Genomic DNA, 17,676 nt, shown 5'->3' with positions numbered 1-17,676 from the left:
ATGTCAGAGAACTGAAAAACACCGCACAAATAAATAATGAATGAAATGACAACCTCTGTATCATAAGCTAAAGTAACAAGGCTCATCAGTTTTTCTTCTGTTCCTCATCCCATTTTACACACTTCAGCTGTACACGCTTTGAAATGTTCCAGACAAAACTTCTCATACATACCTGCCAACCCACTAAACTAACACAAGCTGACCAACAGCTTATTATAAAGCTGTCATAGCCCCACAAAAGCTGACAACTCATGAACGATATATAAAAATAAGTAGTTACAATGGTTAGTCCCAGTTCACAGAGGCCCTCTATCCCCTCCAGACTCAGTTTCCAGAAACATTCTATCCAATGGCCCACTATTTCAAAGGCACTCTCCCTCCTCCAATCCTCAGAGTTCTTGCTGGCATTCTTCTCCCGTCCCTTCTCAATTCAACACGACACTCTTCTCCCCTTCCAATCTACTCTTTGCTCAAGGCTGCTCAAGATTATGTAAAAACATAATCCCTGGAGAGAAAAAAAAAGGTAAATGTGCTAACCACAAACATGATTTGAGAAATTATAAAAATGAAGGATAGTTCAAATTTACCACAACCTCATCTTTATTATCTGGCTTTTCAGCTACAATACACCTTGTGATTGCATGCTACCCCATCTACAAGGGATGGAGAGATGAAGGGATAAATAAAAGCATGGAGGGATGAATGAAAGGATGGAGAAAGAGATAGCGAGAGACAGAGACATATATAGCACCTTTCATAACCTGAAATTGCTTTACAGGCAATGAAGTATTTTTGAAGTCACTGTTGTGATGTAGGAAACGTGGCAGCCAATTTGTTCACAGCAAGGTCCCACAAACAGCAATAAAATAAATGACCAGATCATCTTTTTAGGTACGGTTGAGGGATAAATGTTAGCCGGCACACCAGGAGAACTCCCCTGCTCTTCTTCAGATTGTGCCGTAGGATCTTTTGCATCCACCTTAAGAGGGTAGGTAGACCGTGCCTCAGCTTAACATCTCATCTGAAAGATGGTACCTCCAACAGTGCGGCACTCCTTCAGTACTGCACTGAAGTGTCAACCCAGATTACATGCTCAAGTCTCTGGACCTTGAACCCATGACCCTCCAATTCCACCCTTCATTCCTGTCGGTTTTGGGCGGGGGAAGTCCTGGATTATTTAAATGAGACCCGAGAGTTTAAATAGCCCCGGCTTCTTGCTAAGCTCCTCATGGATGTTCCCCAACTGTGCCCCACACGTACCCACAGTAAAAATCAGTATAATTTCCTGTTCTTCTAAAAGACTGATGACTCAAATATGGATCTTTGATTCCTTATAGATTTCTTATTAATTGAAAAATCACATAACCCCCATGATAGGAAAACATATTTATGCACTTTTAGAAGGACTGCCTTACTCCAGAAATCGAATTATGGGGTAATCTGATAAAACTTAATTATGCTAAACTTCTCTATGACCTCCCAATCCAGCCAAAATGATTGAAGAAACATTGCAGCATATTTGGGAATGTTCTTGAAGTCAGACAACACAATCATTACCTAAAATACTACTGAAAAATGTATCTAAACATAATAACTCCAACACAATATTCACACTGGGTAGACAAAGATCATCACACTGATATGAAAAAGACTGACTGGAATGTAACTAAATGATCCTGCAGTAATATTATCCGATCATCAGAAGAATAATAATATGTATAATGTTATGCCCAACAGGCAGATTTTATTCTAACATGTCAATGCTACAGCTCACTGAGTGTATGACAAACATCCCAGTGCTTTTTTTCAATTTTAGGTTGAGACCAAAAATATTTTGATGCTGGTGATCCCACTGGAATCACACAATGTTCTGGTGTTTGCAAGGCATCCATACTACTGCAACTAGCTGGAAAATTGGTAACATCTGCACCAAAGAAAGGAAGCAAAAAGAGCAAAATAACACTGTGTTTATGCCAGTGTCAAATATAATTTTTTTGTAAATGTTGAATTTTTTTTTATAGCTTTATGTCACAACCTTATTTCTCGGCAAATCCTCAGCTTAGTAGCGAAACCAAAATGACAGTCGGAAGGCTTATCAAAAAAAATCTGAAGCGGTTTCTTTTATTGGAATATTTTGCTGACTGTTTGTGGTTGATTCAATTGTTTCTTATGTCCTTAGTTATTTCTCATTAGTAAATTTTCTACTTGCTTTTCTCATACTTCACTCGTATGTTCCCTACCTCCAGTCACAATATGTTGTTTTACAAATCCAAAATTTCAGCCAATTAGCTGCAAGATATTTGCAGAAATACATGTGATAGCCAACATGTTGGACAAAATGCAAATATATATATATTTTTTTAAAGATGCATTTAACTACTTATAGATCATTTGATGAACATGAGACTAGTTACAGTGTGATTGGACTAATGTCTAATTTTGGGGGGGGGATTATGAAAAATTGGCAACGTTCACAGAAAAAATCCTAAAAAGACATAGAAGTCTATTCATCAAGAAAAATGAAAATGTTTCAATAAAACTGAAGCACTCACCTCTGTGGAATATAGAACATATGCTGAGGAGGAGGCTTATACAATACCCCTCCATACACTGGCCATAAACCACTCAATATCCTGAATAAAGAACTTTTTCCACAGCCATTTGGCCCAGTAATAAGGAGATGCATGCCTTCATCAACCTACAAAACAAAAATCAGATAACAATTGCAATTATTGATCAGTTATTATTGCATACAAATATTTTAAAAATCTCAAGAAATAAGGTTTTAGCTTACATCGCACGTTTTGTGAATCTTCCAAATAATATGCTGCTGACAGCTAAATTATCCGACACATGTTGAGCCTTTGGTTTGTGAAGGTGAATAATAGTTGAAAATATAAACAAACATTGAAACTGGAAATAAATCTAACTTGGAATGAGTGATTCATAACCTCTGTTCATTTCCATACAGAATCTGTTTTTATTTCCATGCAGAAATTACATTAGTATGTTCGAACTACAATTTAATGTACTCGATAAAATTGTTATTACAGTTGTTAAGTCAAATTGAGAAATAAGAAAAATCTGGACAGGCAGTAAGCAAATAAGGACATTGTTCAGCACGCAAAAACTTATTTTAGGATCTAATTATATATAAAAATGGATTCGGGAAAAATGGAACAAAAGCAAAAAAAGCAGAGGAATTAAAAGAAAAGAAGTAATACTGAAAAAAACATGGATGCATTGGTATGTCAGAATGACTGAGATCACTTTTAACCGGAGTTGTGTAGTTACTTTGATATAGAAGGCTGAGAAATTATGGGGATAAACCTGCCACCTAATATGTCTTTTTCTCTCCCCATCATCGTTAGTCCAAGGTCATTATAATTTCCGGACATGTCTGTCAAAGGTGACTGACACCTAAAGTGGGCGAAGCCATGAAATACACGCATCACTCAGATTGATAAAATTGATGGGATTTATTTGACAATTAAAAGGTATGAAAGATGGTGTCTTAACACTAAAAGTATACTAGAAAAGTATATCTAGAAATGAGAAGGCTGAGGGGTGACCTAATAGGTCTTTAAAATTATGATGGGGTTTGAGAGAGAGAGAAGATGTAAGAAGATATTTCCATTTGTGGGAGTCTAGAACTGGGTGTCATAAATATAAGATAGGCATTAATAAATCCAGTAATGAATTCAGGAGAAACTTTTTTACCTAGAGAGTGGTCAATGTGCAACTTGCTACCACATGGAGTAGTTGAGGCAAATAGCATAGTTGCATTTAAGAGGAAGCTACATAAACATAATGGAGAAAGAAATAGAAGGATATGCTGATAGGGTTAGGTGAAGTATAGTGGCTGGTGGGTTGTGTGGAGCAACACCAGCATGGACTTTGTTGGGCCGAACGTCCTGTTTCTGTGCTATAAATTAGTTGGGCTAGAAATTGTGGTTGGAGGCAAACCTCCAGAGTACAATTATTAAAATACCTGCTGTCGGCTGGGCTGCAAAAACTTGCAGTAGCAGGCCTCAAGGCGATGGCAACATAATGGCCCACAGAGTTTAGGGGTGTTGGCGGTACGGAATCGTACCTGGGACACGTGGGCCAGGTTCTCCAATCAATAAGAATTCCATTTTAGTCATTCACGAAGGGATTCCCCGAATGAGATGTAATGGAATCCCAAAATATAATAATTATACAATTAACAGAATTGAAATTGTATTCATTATTACATTCATTCCACCAACCTTAGTAAAAATTTAATATTTTGATTATATTATACATTAAAACTGTAATCCAGGCCAGCATTTGGAGAACTTCATTTAATACAGTATACGTGCATAATTTAGGATATGAAAATGTTTAATTAAAGCCTTAGATATCACCTTGCATGGATGCAAAAAGGCCTCGTTACTGCTTGCATCTGTTCTTGCTTGCATTAAACAAAAGCAATTGCTTTTCATGTTCCCCGCAAGTTCCGGATTTCGCGCATGCGGAAATCCCAAACTTGTGGTGGATTTCAAAGGAAATATGACGGCCCACTCAGTGTACGGCGTAATATACACTGCAATTTCAGGGCAATATAAAGAGAGAAACACCAGCGAATAATGATATAGCTGACACATTGGTGCAGAGCCACCTGGTGGCTAATGTGTGAAAATTAAGAGACTCATCACATCTGCATATCTATTTTTTTTTAAGGCTCATAATGCTACATTGCATTTTACATTGAAACGGCCTACCCAAAAGTCCAACAGGTATTGCACAAAATTTGGTGACCGACATGTGGATAAATAGATATCTTAGAAAGTGGAATCAAATCTAATATGCCACTGGTGGAGTAAGTTTCAAATGGAATACATCTAGTGCTGAACAAATCACATGAGATGGGGAATGCAGAACTGTACGGAACTGTGATGCTACATAGTCTAGAAAGAAATAGGAGAGAAAAGTAAAATGTCTCACTTTAAAACTCTGGAGGAGATTGGCAAAAAGATGATAGAGAAAAGGAAGATCCGGGAAAGGTCGGGAACAGTGAGAAAACAGCCTATATGTTGGTTACAAGAAGCTAATTTTCTAACATTTATTTAAAATCAATAAAGATTTGGCAAATTAGATTGAACGTGCATGTAACAACCTGCATGCCAAAAGCTGTGGAAGTGGAATTCTGGGCCACACTCAAAATAAGATTATAAGAAAGAATTTGGTTTGTAAACATTTCAACGCATGCAGATGGTATTTTTCTATACTATAGCTAGTTCTTTCACTGCCGCCATTTTGTTGCTATGAATATCTGAAACTGGCTGTAGCTTGCCTCGTTGATACACAATACCTTATACGTCACAATAACAATGAAATATAGAGGGAACAAACAGTAACATGGGGCAATCCAACATCGAGACACATCACAGAATTTGTTTAATGGATCTTTATTTTATAAAATGAATATGTTTAGCTCTCAGTACTACACAAGATAATCAGTCATTGTAACATCCCTATTGTAAATGGTTTCATACCTTTTTTAAAAATCAGGCAAACAGTCTACTTGGTTTCAAATATAAACCAAACGAATCAGAGGAAAGGGTGGCTCCATGTATTAGGCATGCACTAGGTGTAGCAAAATGATCAACACGTTTACAAAGAACAGGTTTATAATTTCACTGTACTCAGCATAGAGAAATCTTCACCCAAATTATTTTATACAGTAAACCTTGCAAACAACACTCCCCCAAATTAGGCTAACCCACCTCAGACACAGACCAATTTCAGAGGCATGGTGAAAAAATAGCCATGCAGATTCTGCAATGATTGATGTTCCCTTCCAACAGTTTTTTTTCCTGTACAGGGGTGAGCTCCAGCTACTTTCTCTGTTGTGTGGATAAAACTGTTGAAAAGATCTTCACAGCCCTTCCACCCAACAAAAAATAAAATGACTGTACACCACTTTATTTTCGTTGGCTGGTACACACGGGAGACAAGGTGGGTGAAATCGCCATACAACAGGATAAGCAGGCGACGGCAGTGACAACTTCTCCTAGCTTTTGTACCTATTCCCAGTACAAATACAACAGCTTCATCACTTAGTAGGAACACTAACATTGCATTCAAAGAACAGATGAGACATTTATTTGAGTACAAAGCAAGATATAAAGTAACACTCCCATGGATATAACTGCACAACCAAAATTGGGATATCCAAAACTTGCATAATTTATTTTCGAATAATTTGTCATTTTACACATTGTAAAGTGAGGTTCCCATCATGGATCCTCACGAGATACCAGCATGGGTCGGAGATGGACATCAACTGGTGGTCAGCAGCACATAGTGTCTTAAACGGAGTGTACTTAAATAAAGTGGTGAAACTGGAAATTTGGAGAGTGGGAATTCAGAGCAGAGGTGCTGCTTTTTGCCTCCAAAATTTGGAGTGCTTTGAGTTACAGGTAAATATTTAATTTAATCTACCTGGAACTTAAACTAGATCTGGTAATTAGTTAAAAACTAAACTGTAAGCTAAGTTAATTAAATACATAGTGCCAAAATTCGTTGATGCGTAAGGTCCGCCCATTTAACATAAGAACATAAGAAATAGGAACAGGAGTAGGCCATACGACCCCTCGAGCCTGCTCCACCATTCAATAAGATCATGGCTGATCTGATCATGGACTCAGCTCCACTTCCCTGCCCGCTCCCCATAACCCCTTATCGTTTAAGAAACTGTCTATTTCTGGCTTAAATTTATTCAATGTCCCAGCTTCCACAGCTCTCTGAGGCAGCAAATTCCACAGATTTACAATCCTCAGAGAAGAAATTCCTCATTTGTTTTAAATGGGCGGCCCCTTATTCTAAAATCATGCCCTCTAATTCTAGTCTCCCCCATCAGTGGAAACATCCTCTCTGCATCCACCTTGTCAAGTCCCCTCATAATCTTATACTTTTCAATAAGATCACCTCTCATTCTTCTGAATTCCAATGAGTAGAGGCCCAACCTACTCAACCTTTCCTCGTAAGTCAACCCCCTCATCCCCAGAATCAACCGAGTGAACCTTCTCTGAACTGCCCCCAAAGCAAATATATCCTTTTGTAAATATGGAAACCAAAACTGCACGCAGAATTCCAGGTGTGGCCTCACCAATACCTTGTATAGCTATAGCAAGACTTCCCTGCTTTTATACCCCATCCCCTTTGCTGCAAAAAAGGCCAAGATACCATTGGCCTTCCTGAACACTTGCTGGACATGCATACTATCCTTTTGTGTTTCATGTACAAGTACCCTCAGGTCCTGCTGTACTGTGGCACTTTGCAATCTTCCTCCATTTAAATAATAACTTGCTCTTCGATTTTTTTTCTGTCAAAGTGCATGACCTCACACTTTCCAACATTATACTCCACCTGCCAAATTTTTGCCCACTCACTTAGCTTGTCTATGTCCTTTTGCAGATTTTGTGTGTCCTCCTCACACATTGCTTTTCCTCCCATCTTTGCATTGTCAGCAAACTTGGCCAGGTTACACCTGGTCCCTTCTTCCAAGTCGTTAATATAGATTGTAAATAGTTGGAGTCCCAGCAGCACCCCACTAGTTACTGGTTGCCAACCAGAGAATGAACCATTTATCCCAACTCCCTGATCTCTGCTAGTTAGCCAGTCCTCTATCCATGCGAATATACTTTTCTCGGCGATATGCTGGTGGTGCGTCGTTTCACACCGTCGGCATACCGCTGAGACCGAAGAGGACAAAATTGGTCAAAATGTTTTCAGCAGTATGTTAGTGTTCTGCATCGGGTGGTATGTATCCTAGTAGTCGAACCAGATTGACTTTCTGTTCGATGGATGATGCAGCACTGAACTGCGCAAATTTTTTCCCCCCATTTTATTTTTACAGAAGCGTCTTCCCCGCAATTTCAGGGGTCAGGGGTTACCCGCGCATGCGCAGTGAGTTGAAGAGGAGGGAGAGAGTACGAGAAGGAGCAGCAAGCTAGTAGACGGCCAGTTACTTGAAAAATACAAAACACAGTGCAAATATATTCCTAACAACTTATAATTCTTCAGTTTGAAGACTAAAAAGAGTTATTTAACAAAGCAAAAATCATACAACGAGAAAGATTATGGCAATGTTAAAAAAAGAAATCAAAGTGCAGGTACACCATCGAGAAGGAGGGGAGGTTGAGGGCGCCTGCCTTCAAATGAGACGGAATTACCTGCCCTTCTGGAACATATAACAGAGAGGTACTCCAAGTTAACGAAGGGTGATCGTGGAAAGCCCCACCCAAAGGAGTACAACCGAATACAGGATGAGATCGGGGAGACTGTGTCCTCTAAAAGCATGGTACACACCAGGGAAAGGTGCCATAAGGTGTGGAACGACCTGGCATGTAATGATTTTATTTATGCACCCCCACCTATGTGCTGTGTACTGTGTAAATGTAGGTTCAGTGTCACACGGATGATGTTATTTATCTTAAGGTTACGGCGATGTATTCATGCTTTTCAGGCAATGACAAGAGGATCAACGCAGTGCTTTCTTTAATGTGTGTGTGTGTGTGTGTGTGTGTGCGCGTGTGTGCGCGATGTTAAATGGATTGAAGATTTTTTACTTTGATTTGCTTTACTTTCTGCAGAAGACAACATCTGCAATAGCAGCCGATCAGCGGCGCACAGTGGGAGGACCCACAACCCAGGAGCCTCTTACTGATATTGAGATCCGTGTTCTGTCCCTGGCTGGGGATAGCAACCGTGCCACCACCGGCATTGGAGCTGACCCACCCACACAGGATAATAAGTTGAATAAAATGCAGTCTGTGTTGCGGTCCTCTCATGTTATGTAACTGTAATGTTGGCCTGATAAAATGTAATGTATGTTTATTGCACTGTAATGTTGGCCTCGTGATGTACTGCAATGTTGGGGGCATGTAACGCAATGCATATATGTATTGTCTGTATACAATATGTAATGCAGTACTGCAGCAGTGGTGGACAATTAAGTAAGATAGCTCATTGTACGTTGCACTCATGCAACCCTGACCACTCCCCGGTGCCAAGCTTTTTTAAATGTTGTTTTGTACTTCCAGACTCACATGATTCAGACCACAACGACAGACGACAGACCCACTGCCTCCATCTCTGGCGTCACCCAGTCCTCTCCTGACTTCACCACTGGCAGAGATGAGGAAGACGAAGAGGAAGAGCCGCTGATCCTGCAGCCAGTGGAGGTGGAGCTGGAGGTGGAGACGGAGGAGAACACACCAGCTCCATGTGGGACAGCTGGAACATCCTCCACCACAGAGTCTGTATTCAGGGGATTCCCCCATGGCTCCTCTGATTCTGCTGCACTAAGCCATGCGCAGCAAGGCACCCCCAGTGTTGCAGCGTCTTTGCCGCAGCGACAGAGGTTGGTGCAGGGAAGGTCGATGCAGGGAAGGTCGATTGCTGTGGCGTGTGCCAGGACACGGTGCATCTGTCACAGACCAGTGTTGACATAGGTCATAGAAACATAGAAACATAGAAAATAGGTGCAGGAGTAGGCCATTCGGCCCCTCTAGCCTGCACCGCCATTCAATGAGTTCATGGCTGAACATTCAACTTCAGTACCCCATTCCTGCTTTCTCGCCATACCCCTTGATCCCCCTAGTAGTAAGGACCTCATCTAACTCCTTTTTGAATATATTTAGTGAATTGGCCTCAACAACTTTCTGTGGTAGAGAATTCCACAGGTTCACCACTCTCTGGGTGAAGAAGTTCCTCCGCATCTCGGTCCTAAATGGCTTACCCCTTATCCTTAGACTGTGACCTCTGGTTCTGGACTTCCCCAACATTGGGAACATTCTTCCTGCATCTAACCTGTCTAACCCCGTCAGAATTTTATATGTTTCTATGAGGTCCCCTCTCATTCTTCTGAACTCCAGTGAATACAAGCCCAGTTGATCCAGTCTTTCTTGATAGGTCAGTCCCGCCATCCCGGGAATCAGTCTGGTGAAACTTCGCTGCACTCCCTCAATAGCAAGAATGTCCTTCCTCAGGTTAGGAGACCAAAACTGTACACAATACTCCAGGTGTGGCCTCACCAATGCCCTGTACAACTGTAGCAACACCTCCCTGCCCCTGTACTCAAATCCCCTTGCTATGAAGGCCAACATGCCATTTGCTTTCTTAACCGCCTGCTGCACCTGCATGCCAACCTTCAATGACTGATGTACCATGACACCCAGGTCTCTTTGCACCTCCCCTTTTCCTAATCTGTCACCATTCAGATAATAGTCTGTCTCTCTGTTTTTACCACCAAAGTGGATAACCTCACATTTATCCACATTATACTTCATCTGCCATGCATTTGCCCACTCACCTAACTTATCCAAGTCGCTCTGCAGCCTCACAGCATCCTCCTCGCAGCTCACACTGCCACCCAACTTAGTGTCATCCGCAAATTTGGAGATACTACATTTAATCCCCTTGTCTAAATCATTAATGTACAGTGTAAACAGCTGGGGCCCCAGCACAGAACCTTGCGGTACCCCACTAGTCACTGCCTGCCATTCTGAAAAGTACCCATTTACTCCTACTCTTTGCTTCCTGTCTGACAACCAGTTCTCAATCCATGTCAGTACACTACCCCCAATCCCATGTGCTCTAACTTTGCACATCAATCTCTTGTGTGGGACCTTGTCGAACGCCTTCTGAAAGTCCAAATATGCCACATCAACTGGTTCTCCCTTATCCACTCTACTGGAAACATCCTCAAAAAATTCCAGAAGATTTGTCAAGCATGATTTCCCTTTCACAAATCCATGCTGACTTGGACCTATCATGTCACCTCTTTCCAAATGCACTGCTATGACATCCTTAATAATTGATTCCATCATTTTACCCACTACCGATGTCAGGCTGACCGGTCTATAATTCCCTGTTTTCTCTCTCCCTCCTTTTTTTAAAAATGGGGTTACATTGGCTACCCTACACTCCATCGGAACGATCCAGAGTCAATGGAATGTTGGAAAATGACTGTCAACGCATCCACTATTTCCAAGGCCACCTCCTTAAGTACTCTGGGATGCAGTCCATCAGGCCCTGGGGATTTATCGGCCTTCAATCCCATCAATTTCCCCAACACAATTTCCCGGCTAATAAGGATTTCCCTCAGTTCCTCCTCCTTACTAGACCCCCCGACCCCTTTTATAACCGGAAGGTTGTTCGTGTCCTCCTTCGTGAATACCGAACCAAAGTACTTGTTCAATTGGTCCGCCATTTCTTTGTTCCCCGTTATGACTTCCCCTGATTCTGACTGCAGGGGACCTACGTTTGTCTTTACTAACCTTTTTCTCTTTACATATCTATAGAAACTTTTGCAATCCGTCTTAATGTTCCCTGCAAGCTTCTTCTCATACTCCATTTTCCCTGCCCTAATCAAACCCTTTGTCCTCCTCTGCTGAGTTCTAAATTTCTCCCAGTCCCCAGGTTCGCTGCTATTTCTGTCCAATTTGTATGCCACTTCCTTGGCTTTAATACTATCCCTGATTTCCCTTGATAGCCACGGTTGAGCCACCTTCCCTTTTTTATTTTTATGCCAGACAGGAATGTACAATTGTTGTAGTTCATCCATGCGGTCTCTAAATGTCTGCCATTGCCCATCCACAGTCAACCCCTTAAGTATCATTCGCCAATCCATCCCAGCCAATTCACGCCTCATACCTTCAAAGTTAGCCTTCTTTAAGTTCTGGACCATGGTCTCTGAATTAACTGTTTCATTCTCCATCCCAATGCAGAATTCCACCATATTATGGTCACTCTTCCCCAAGGGGCCTCGCACAACGAGATTGCTAATTAATCCTCTCTCATTACATAACACCCAGTCTAAGATGGCCTCCCCCCTAGTTGGTTCCTCGACATATTGGTCTAAAAAACCATCCCTTATGCACTCCAGGAAAACCTCCTCCACCGTATTGCTTCCAGTTTGGTTAGCCCAATCTATGTGCATATTAAAGTCACCCATTATAACTGCTGCACCTTTATTGCACGCACCCCTAATTTCATGTTTGATGCCCTCCCCAACATCACTACTACTGTTTGGAGGTCTGTACACAACTCCCACTAACGTTTTTTGCCCTTTGGTGTTCTGCAGCTCTACCCATATAGATTCCACATCATCCAAGCTAATGTCCTTCCGAACTATTGCCTTAATCTCCTCCTTAACCAGCAATGCTACCCCACCTCCTTTTCCTTTTATTCTATCCTTCCTGAGAGCTGCTCAAGGCCATGACTACAATAGCCACAAATATCGCAGCTCTATCAGAACGGCAGTTGGAGGAAAGGTTGTGCATGATCGCCGTGATGGAGCAAACCGCCGACGCCGTGTGGCAATTGACGGGATCGGGACATGGCACGGAAACCCGCCTGTGCCATAGTAGTCAGGTTGACAGCACCTGAGGGTGGGGAGCTGACATCATCTTCCAGCCCTGAAGATTCGCCTACCACATCGCGAGCTTCTCCTGAGACCCCATTTATTGTGCCTGCAATGCCTGACCCCCATCGACAGCAACGGCATTCAGGGTGCGGTGCTGCACACCGGCTTGGTACCACTACGGGGAGGTCCATGCCCAGGGGCACTGGGAAAGGGGAGTGCGGGAGTAAAAAATGGGGGTGGGGGTGGAAATAGTCCCAAGGGTGGTGTAGCATGCGAGCGTGGACGGGGCAGAGGTCGTGGCCGAGGAAAGTAAAGGGTCTTTTTGTTATAATGGAAGTTTGATTTGTTAAAGTTGTTGTTAAAGTTGCTGTTAAAGTTGTTGTTAAAGTTGTTGTTAAAGTTATGTTTTAAAATTGTATATTTTTTACTTTTTTACATAAGCGTTGGAATTGAATTATTGAATTTAAGCACTCTTGTACAATGTCAAACTTTTGGGGCAACAGTCATCGGGGTCCCAAAATGCAGCTCTCCACATTCAAGCAAAGCGTTCATTCATGAGCTGCTGATGTAACAATTTTGCAGTGGCAAACGTTCCGCGTGCCCTCTGCTGGTGTTTTGGGGGGGGAGGGGAGGGAGGGGTGCGGGGAGGTGGTGCCATGGGTTCCTCTGCAAGCTCGTCATCCTCCTGCCCCTCATTGTCCTCTTCTTCCTCCTCCGTCTTCTGCACTCTCTCCTCAGGTGGTCCCGCAGTCCCCTGTGGCAATTCCTGTACCCACATGATTGCTAAATTATGCAAAATGCAGCACACCACTGTGAACTGAGCAACATGTTCAAGGTGGTATTGCAACCTGCCTCCCGAGTGGTCCAAGCATGGAAAGCACTGCTTCAGCACTCCAATGGTCTTTTCAATTATATTACGTGTGGCTATATGGCTTTTATTGTATCGTTGCTCAGGTTATGTATGAGGGTTCCGCAGGGGTGGGGGGGGGGGCATCAAGAGCCAGGTCGCAAGGCCGTATCCTTTGTCCCCCAGCATCCAGCATTTACCGTGTGGCTCAGACTTGAACAGGTCAGACACAGCGTTCTTACGCAAGATGTGAGCATCATGGATGCTCCCTGAAAAGCTGGCACTCACTGCCATTATGCGCAGTGTATGGTCACATACGAGCTGCACGTTGAGGGAGTAGCTTGCTGGCTGATAGGCAACGACAAGTGCAATGGTGGAGGGGCAGTGGTAGACTCAGGAATAGAAACATAGAAAATAGGTGCAGGAGTAGGCCATTCGGCCCTTCGAGCCTGCACCGCCATTCAATGAGTTCATGGCTGAACATGCAACTTCAGTACCCAATTCCTGCTTTCTGTCCATACCCCTTGATCCCCCAAGTAGTAAGGACTATATCTAACTCCTTTTTGAATATATTTAGTGAATTGGCCTCAACAACTTTCTGTGGTAGAGAATTCCACATGTTCACCACTCTCTGGGTGAAGAAGTTTCTCCTCATCTCGGTCCTAAATGGCTTACCTCTTATCCTTAGACTGTGACCCCTGGTTCTGGACTTCCCCAACATTGGGAACATTCTTCCTACATCTAACCTGTCTAAACCCATCAGAATTTTAAACGTTTTTATGAGATCCCCTCTCATTCTTCTGAACTCCAGTGAATACAAGCCCAGTTGATCCAGTCTTTCTTGATATGTCAGTCCCGCCATCCCAGGAATCAGTCTGGTGAACCTTCGCTGCACTCCCTCAATAGCAAGAATGTCCTTCCTCAAGTTAGGAGACCAAAACTGTACACAATACTCCAGGTGTGGCCTCACCAAGGCCCTAGACAACTACAGTAACACCTCCCTGCCCCTGTACTCAAATCCCCTCGCTATGAAGGCCAACATGCCATTTGCTTTCTTAACTGCCTGCTGTACCTGCATGCCAACCTTCAATGACTGATGTACCATGACCCCCAGGTCTCGTTGCACCTCCCCTTTACCTAATCTGTCACCATTCAGATAATAGTCTGTCTCTCTGTTTTTACCACCAAAGTGGATAACATCACATTTATCCATATTATACTTCATCTGCCATGCATTTGCCCACTCACCTAACCTATCCAAGTCACTCTGCAGCCTCATAGCATCCTCCTCGCAGTTCACACTGCCACCCAACTTAGTGTCATCCGCAAATTTGGAGATACTACATTTAATCCCCTCGTCCAAATCATTAATGTACAATGTAAACAGCTGGGGCCCCAGCACAGAACCTTGCGGTTCCCCACTAGTCACTGCCTGCCATTCTGAAAAGTACCCATTTACTCCTACTCTTTGCTTCCTGTCTGCCAACCAGTTCTCAATCCACGTCAGTACACTACCCCCATCCCATGTGCTTTAACTTTGCACATTAATCTCTTGTGTGGGACCTTGTTGAAAGCCTTCTGAAATCCAAATACACCACATCAAGTGGTTCTCCCATGTCCACTCTACTGGAAACATCCTCAAAATATTCCAGAAGATTTGTCAAGCATGATTTCCCTTTCACAAATCCATGCTGACTTGGACCTATCATGTCACCTCTTTCCAAATGCGCTGCTATGACATCCTTAATAATTGATTCCATCATTTTACCCACTACCGATTGTCAGGCTGACCGGTCTTTAATTCCCTGTTTTCTCTCTCCCTCCTTTTTTTAAAAAGTGGGGTTACATTGGCTACCCTCCACTCCATAGGAACTGATCCAGAGTCTATGAAATGTTGAAAAATGACTGTCAATGCATCCGCTATTTCCAAGGCCACCTCCTTAAGTACTCTGGGATGCAGTCCATCAGGCCCTGGGGATTTATCGGCCTTCAATCCCATCAATTTCCCCAACACAATTTCCTGACGAATAAGGATTTCCCTCAGTTCCTCCATCTTACTGGACCCTCTGACCTCTTTTATATCCGTAAGGTTGTTTGTGTCCTCCTTAGTGAATACCGAACCAAAGTACTTGTTCAATTGGTCTGCCATTTCTTTGTTCCCCGTTATGACTTCCCCTGATTCTGACTGCAGGGGACCTACGTTTGTCTTTACTCACCTTTTTCGCTTTACATATCTATAGAAGCTTTTGCAGTCCGTCTTAATGTTCCCTGCAAGCTTCCTCTCATACTCTATTTTCCCTGCCCTAATCAAACCCTTTGTCCTCCTCTGCTGAGTTCTAAATTTCTCCCAGTCCCTGGGTTCGCTGCTATTTCTGGCCAATTTGTATGCCACTTCCTTGGCTTTAATACTATCCCTGATTTCCCTTGATAGCCACGGTTGAGCCACCTTCCCTTTTTTATTTTTACGCCAGACAGGGATGTACAATTGTTGTAGTTCATCCATGCAGTCTCTAAATGTCTGCCATTGCCCATCCACTGTCAACCCCTTAAGTATCATTCGCCAATCTATCCTAGCCAATTCACGCCTCATACCTTCAAAGTTACCTTTCTTTAAGTTCTGGACCATGGTCTCTGAATTAACTGTTTCATTCTCCATCCTAATGTCGAATTCCACCATATTATGGTCACTCTTCCCTAAGAAGCCTCGCACAACGAGATTGTTAATTAATCCACAACACCCAGTCGAAGATGGCCTCCCCCCTAGTTGGTTCCCCGACATATTAGTCTCGAAAACCATAGAAACATAGAAACATAGAAAATAGGTGCAGGAGCAGGCCATTCAGCCCTTCTAGCCTGCACCGCCATTCAATGAGTTCATGGCTGAACATGAAACTTCAGTACCCCCTTCCTGCTTTCTCGCCATAACCCTTGATCCCCCGAGTAGTAAGGACTTCATCTAACTCCCTTTTGAATATATTTAGTGAATTGGCCTCAACTACTTTCTGTGGTAGAGAATTCCACAGGTTCACCACTCTCTGGGTGAAGAAGTTTCTCCTCATCTCGGTCCTAAATGGCTTACCCCTTATCCTCAGACTGTGACCCCTGGTTCTGGACTTCCCCAACATTGGGAACATTCTTTCTGCATCTAACCTAACCATCCCTTATGCACTCCAGGAAATCCTCCTCCACCGTATTGTTTCCAGTTTGGTTAGCCCAATCTATATGCATATTAAAGTCACCCATGATAACTGCTGCACCTTTATTGCATGCACCCCTAATTTCCTGTTTGATGCCCTCCCCAACATCACTACTACTGTTTGGAGGTCTGCACACAACTCCCACTAGCTTTTTCTGCCCCTTGGTATTCCGTAGCTCCACCCATACCGATTCCACATCATCCAAGCTAATGTCTTTCCTTACAATTGTATTAATTTCCTCTTTAACCAGCAACGCCACCCCGCCTCCTTTTCCTTTCTGTCTATCCTTCCTCAATGTTGAATACCCTTGCATGTTCAGTTCCCAGCCTTGGTCACCCTGAAGCCATGTCTCCGTGATGCAAACCACATCGTATCCGTTAACTGCTATCTGCAGTTAATTCGTCCACCTTATTCCGAATACTCCTCGCATTGAGGCACAGAGCCTTCAGGCTTGCCTTTTTAACGCACGTAGACCCTTTAGAATTTTGCTGAAAAGTGGCCCTTTTTGTTTTTTGCCTTGGGTTTCTCTGCCCTCCACTTTTACTCATCTCCTTTCTGTCTTTTGCTTCTGTCTCAATTTTGTTTCCCTCTGTCTCCCTGCATTGGTTCCCATCCCCCTGCCATATTAGTTTAACTCCTCCCCAACAGCACTAGCAAACACTCCTCCTAGGACATTGGTTCCGGTCCTGCCTAGGTGAAGACCGCCCGGTTTGTACTGGTCCCACCTCCCCCAGAATCAGTTCCAATGCCCCAGGAATTTGAATCCCTCCCTGCTGCACCATTGCTCAAGCCACGTATTCATCTGAGCTTCCCTGCGATTCCTACTCTGACTAGCACGTGGCACTGGTAGCAATCCCGAGATTACTACTTTTGAGAGAGGACAGCAGGTTCCTGCTCCACTGACCCAGTGCCACTCACCCAGGGCAGAACCTTAGCATCCCCACCAATCTGCTGGAGCACTGCATCATTGCTTCTCTCACCCGCCGGCACCAGCTTAGATACTGGCACTACACATTCCTTCGTGCTGCTGTGCAGGAAAGTGATTGTGGTAAGGATAACCAGATTATGTCAGGAAGGGACGGAGCATAGAAACACAAGAGTGCACTAACAAATAGGGTCCAGGTAAGAAAAAATAGCAATAAGGCAAATAGGGCTAGAGTACAAAATAATGTTAAGATGTCTAATAATGTTAAAAAGACAAATTTAAAAGCATTGCATCTGAATGCACGAAGCAT

The 17,676-nt window shown here is 43.1% G+C and overlaps 1 protein-coding gene across 6 annotated transcripts in view; it reads right to left on the bottom strand.

Annotated features, from left to right (window-relative positions):
* LOC139278577 (ATP-binding cassette sub-family D member 2) overlaps positions 1-17,676 on the bottom strand; it is a 165,167-nt gene that overhangs the window by 38,918 nt on the left and 108,573 nt on the right. For all 6 annotated transcript variants that reach the window (XM_070897503.1, XM_070897501.1, XM_070897502.1 and 3 more), the window contains one exon: positions 2,553-2,698. In XM_070897503.1, the coding sequence (XP_070753604.1) occupies positions 2,553-2,698 (146 nt within the window). The remainder of the gene's footprint in view (positions 1-2,552; positions 2,699-17,676) is intronic.

The sequence above is a fragment of the Pristiophorus japonicus genome, chromosome 13, assembly GCF_044704955.1.
Source record: "Pristiophorus japonicus isolate sPriJap1 chromosome 13, sPriJap1.hap1, whole genome shotgun sequence".
Taxonomy (NCBI): Eukaryota; Metazoa; Chordata; class Chondrichthyes; family Pristiophoridae; genus Pristiophorus; species Pristiophorus japonicus.
Note: the sequence above shows the minus strand (reverse complement) of the source record. Positions and strands in the feature narration are given on the sequence as shown.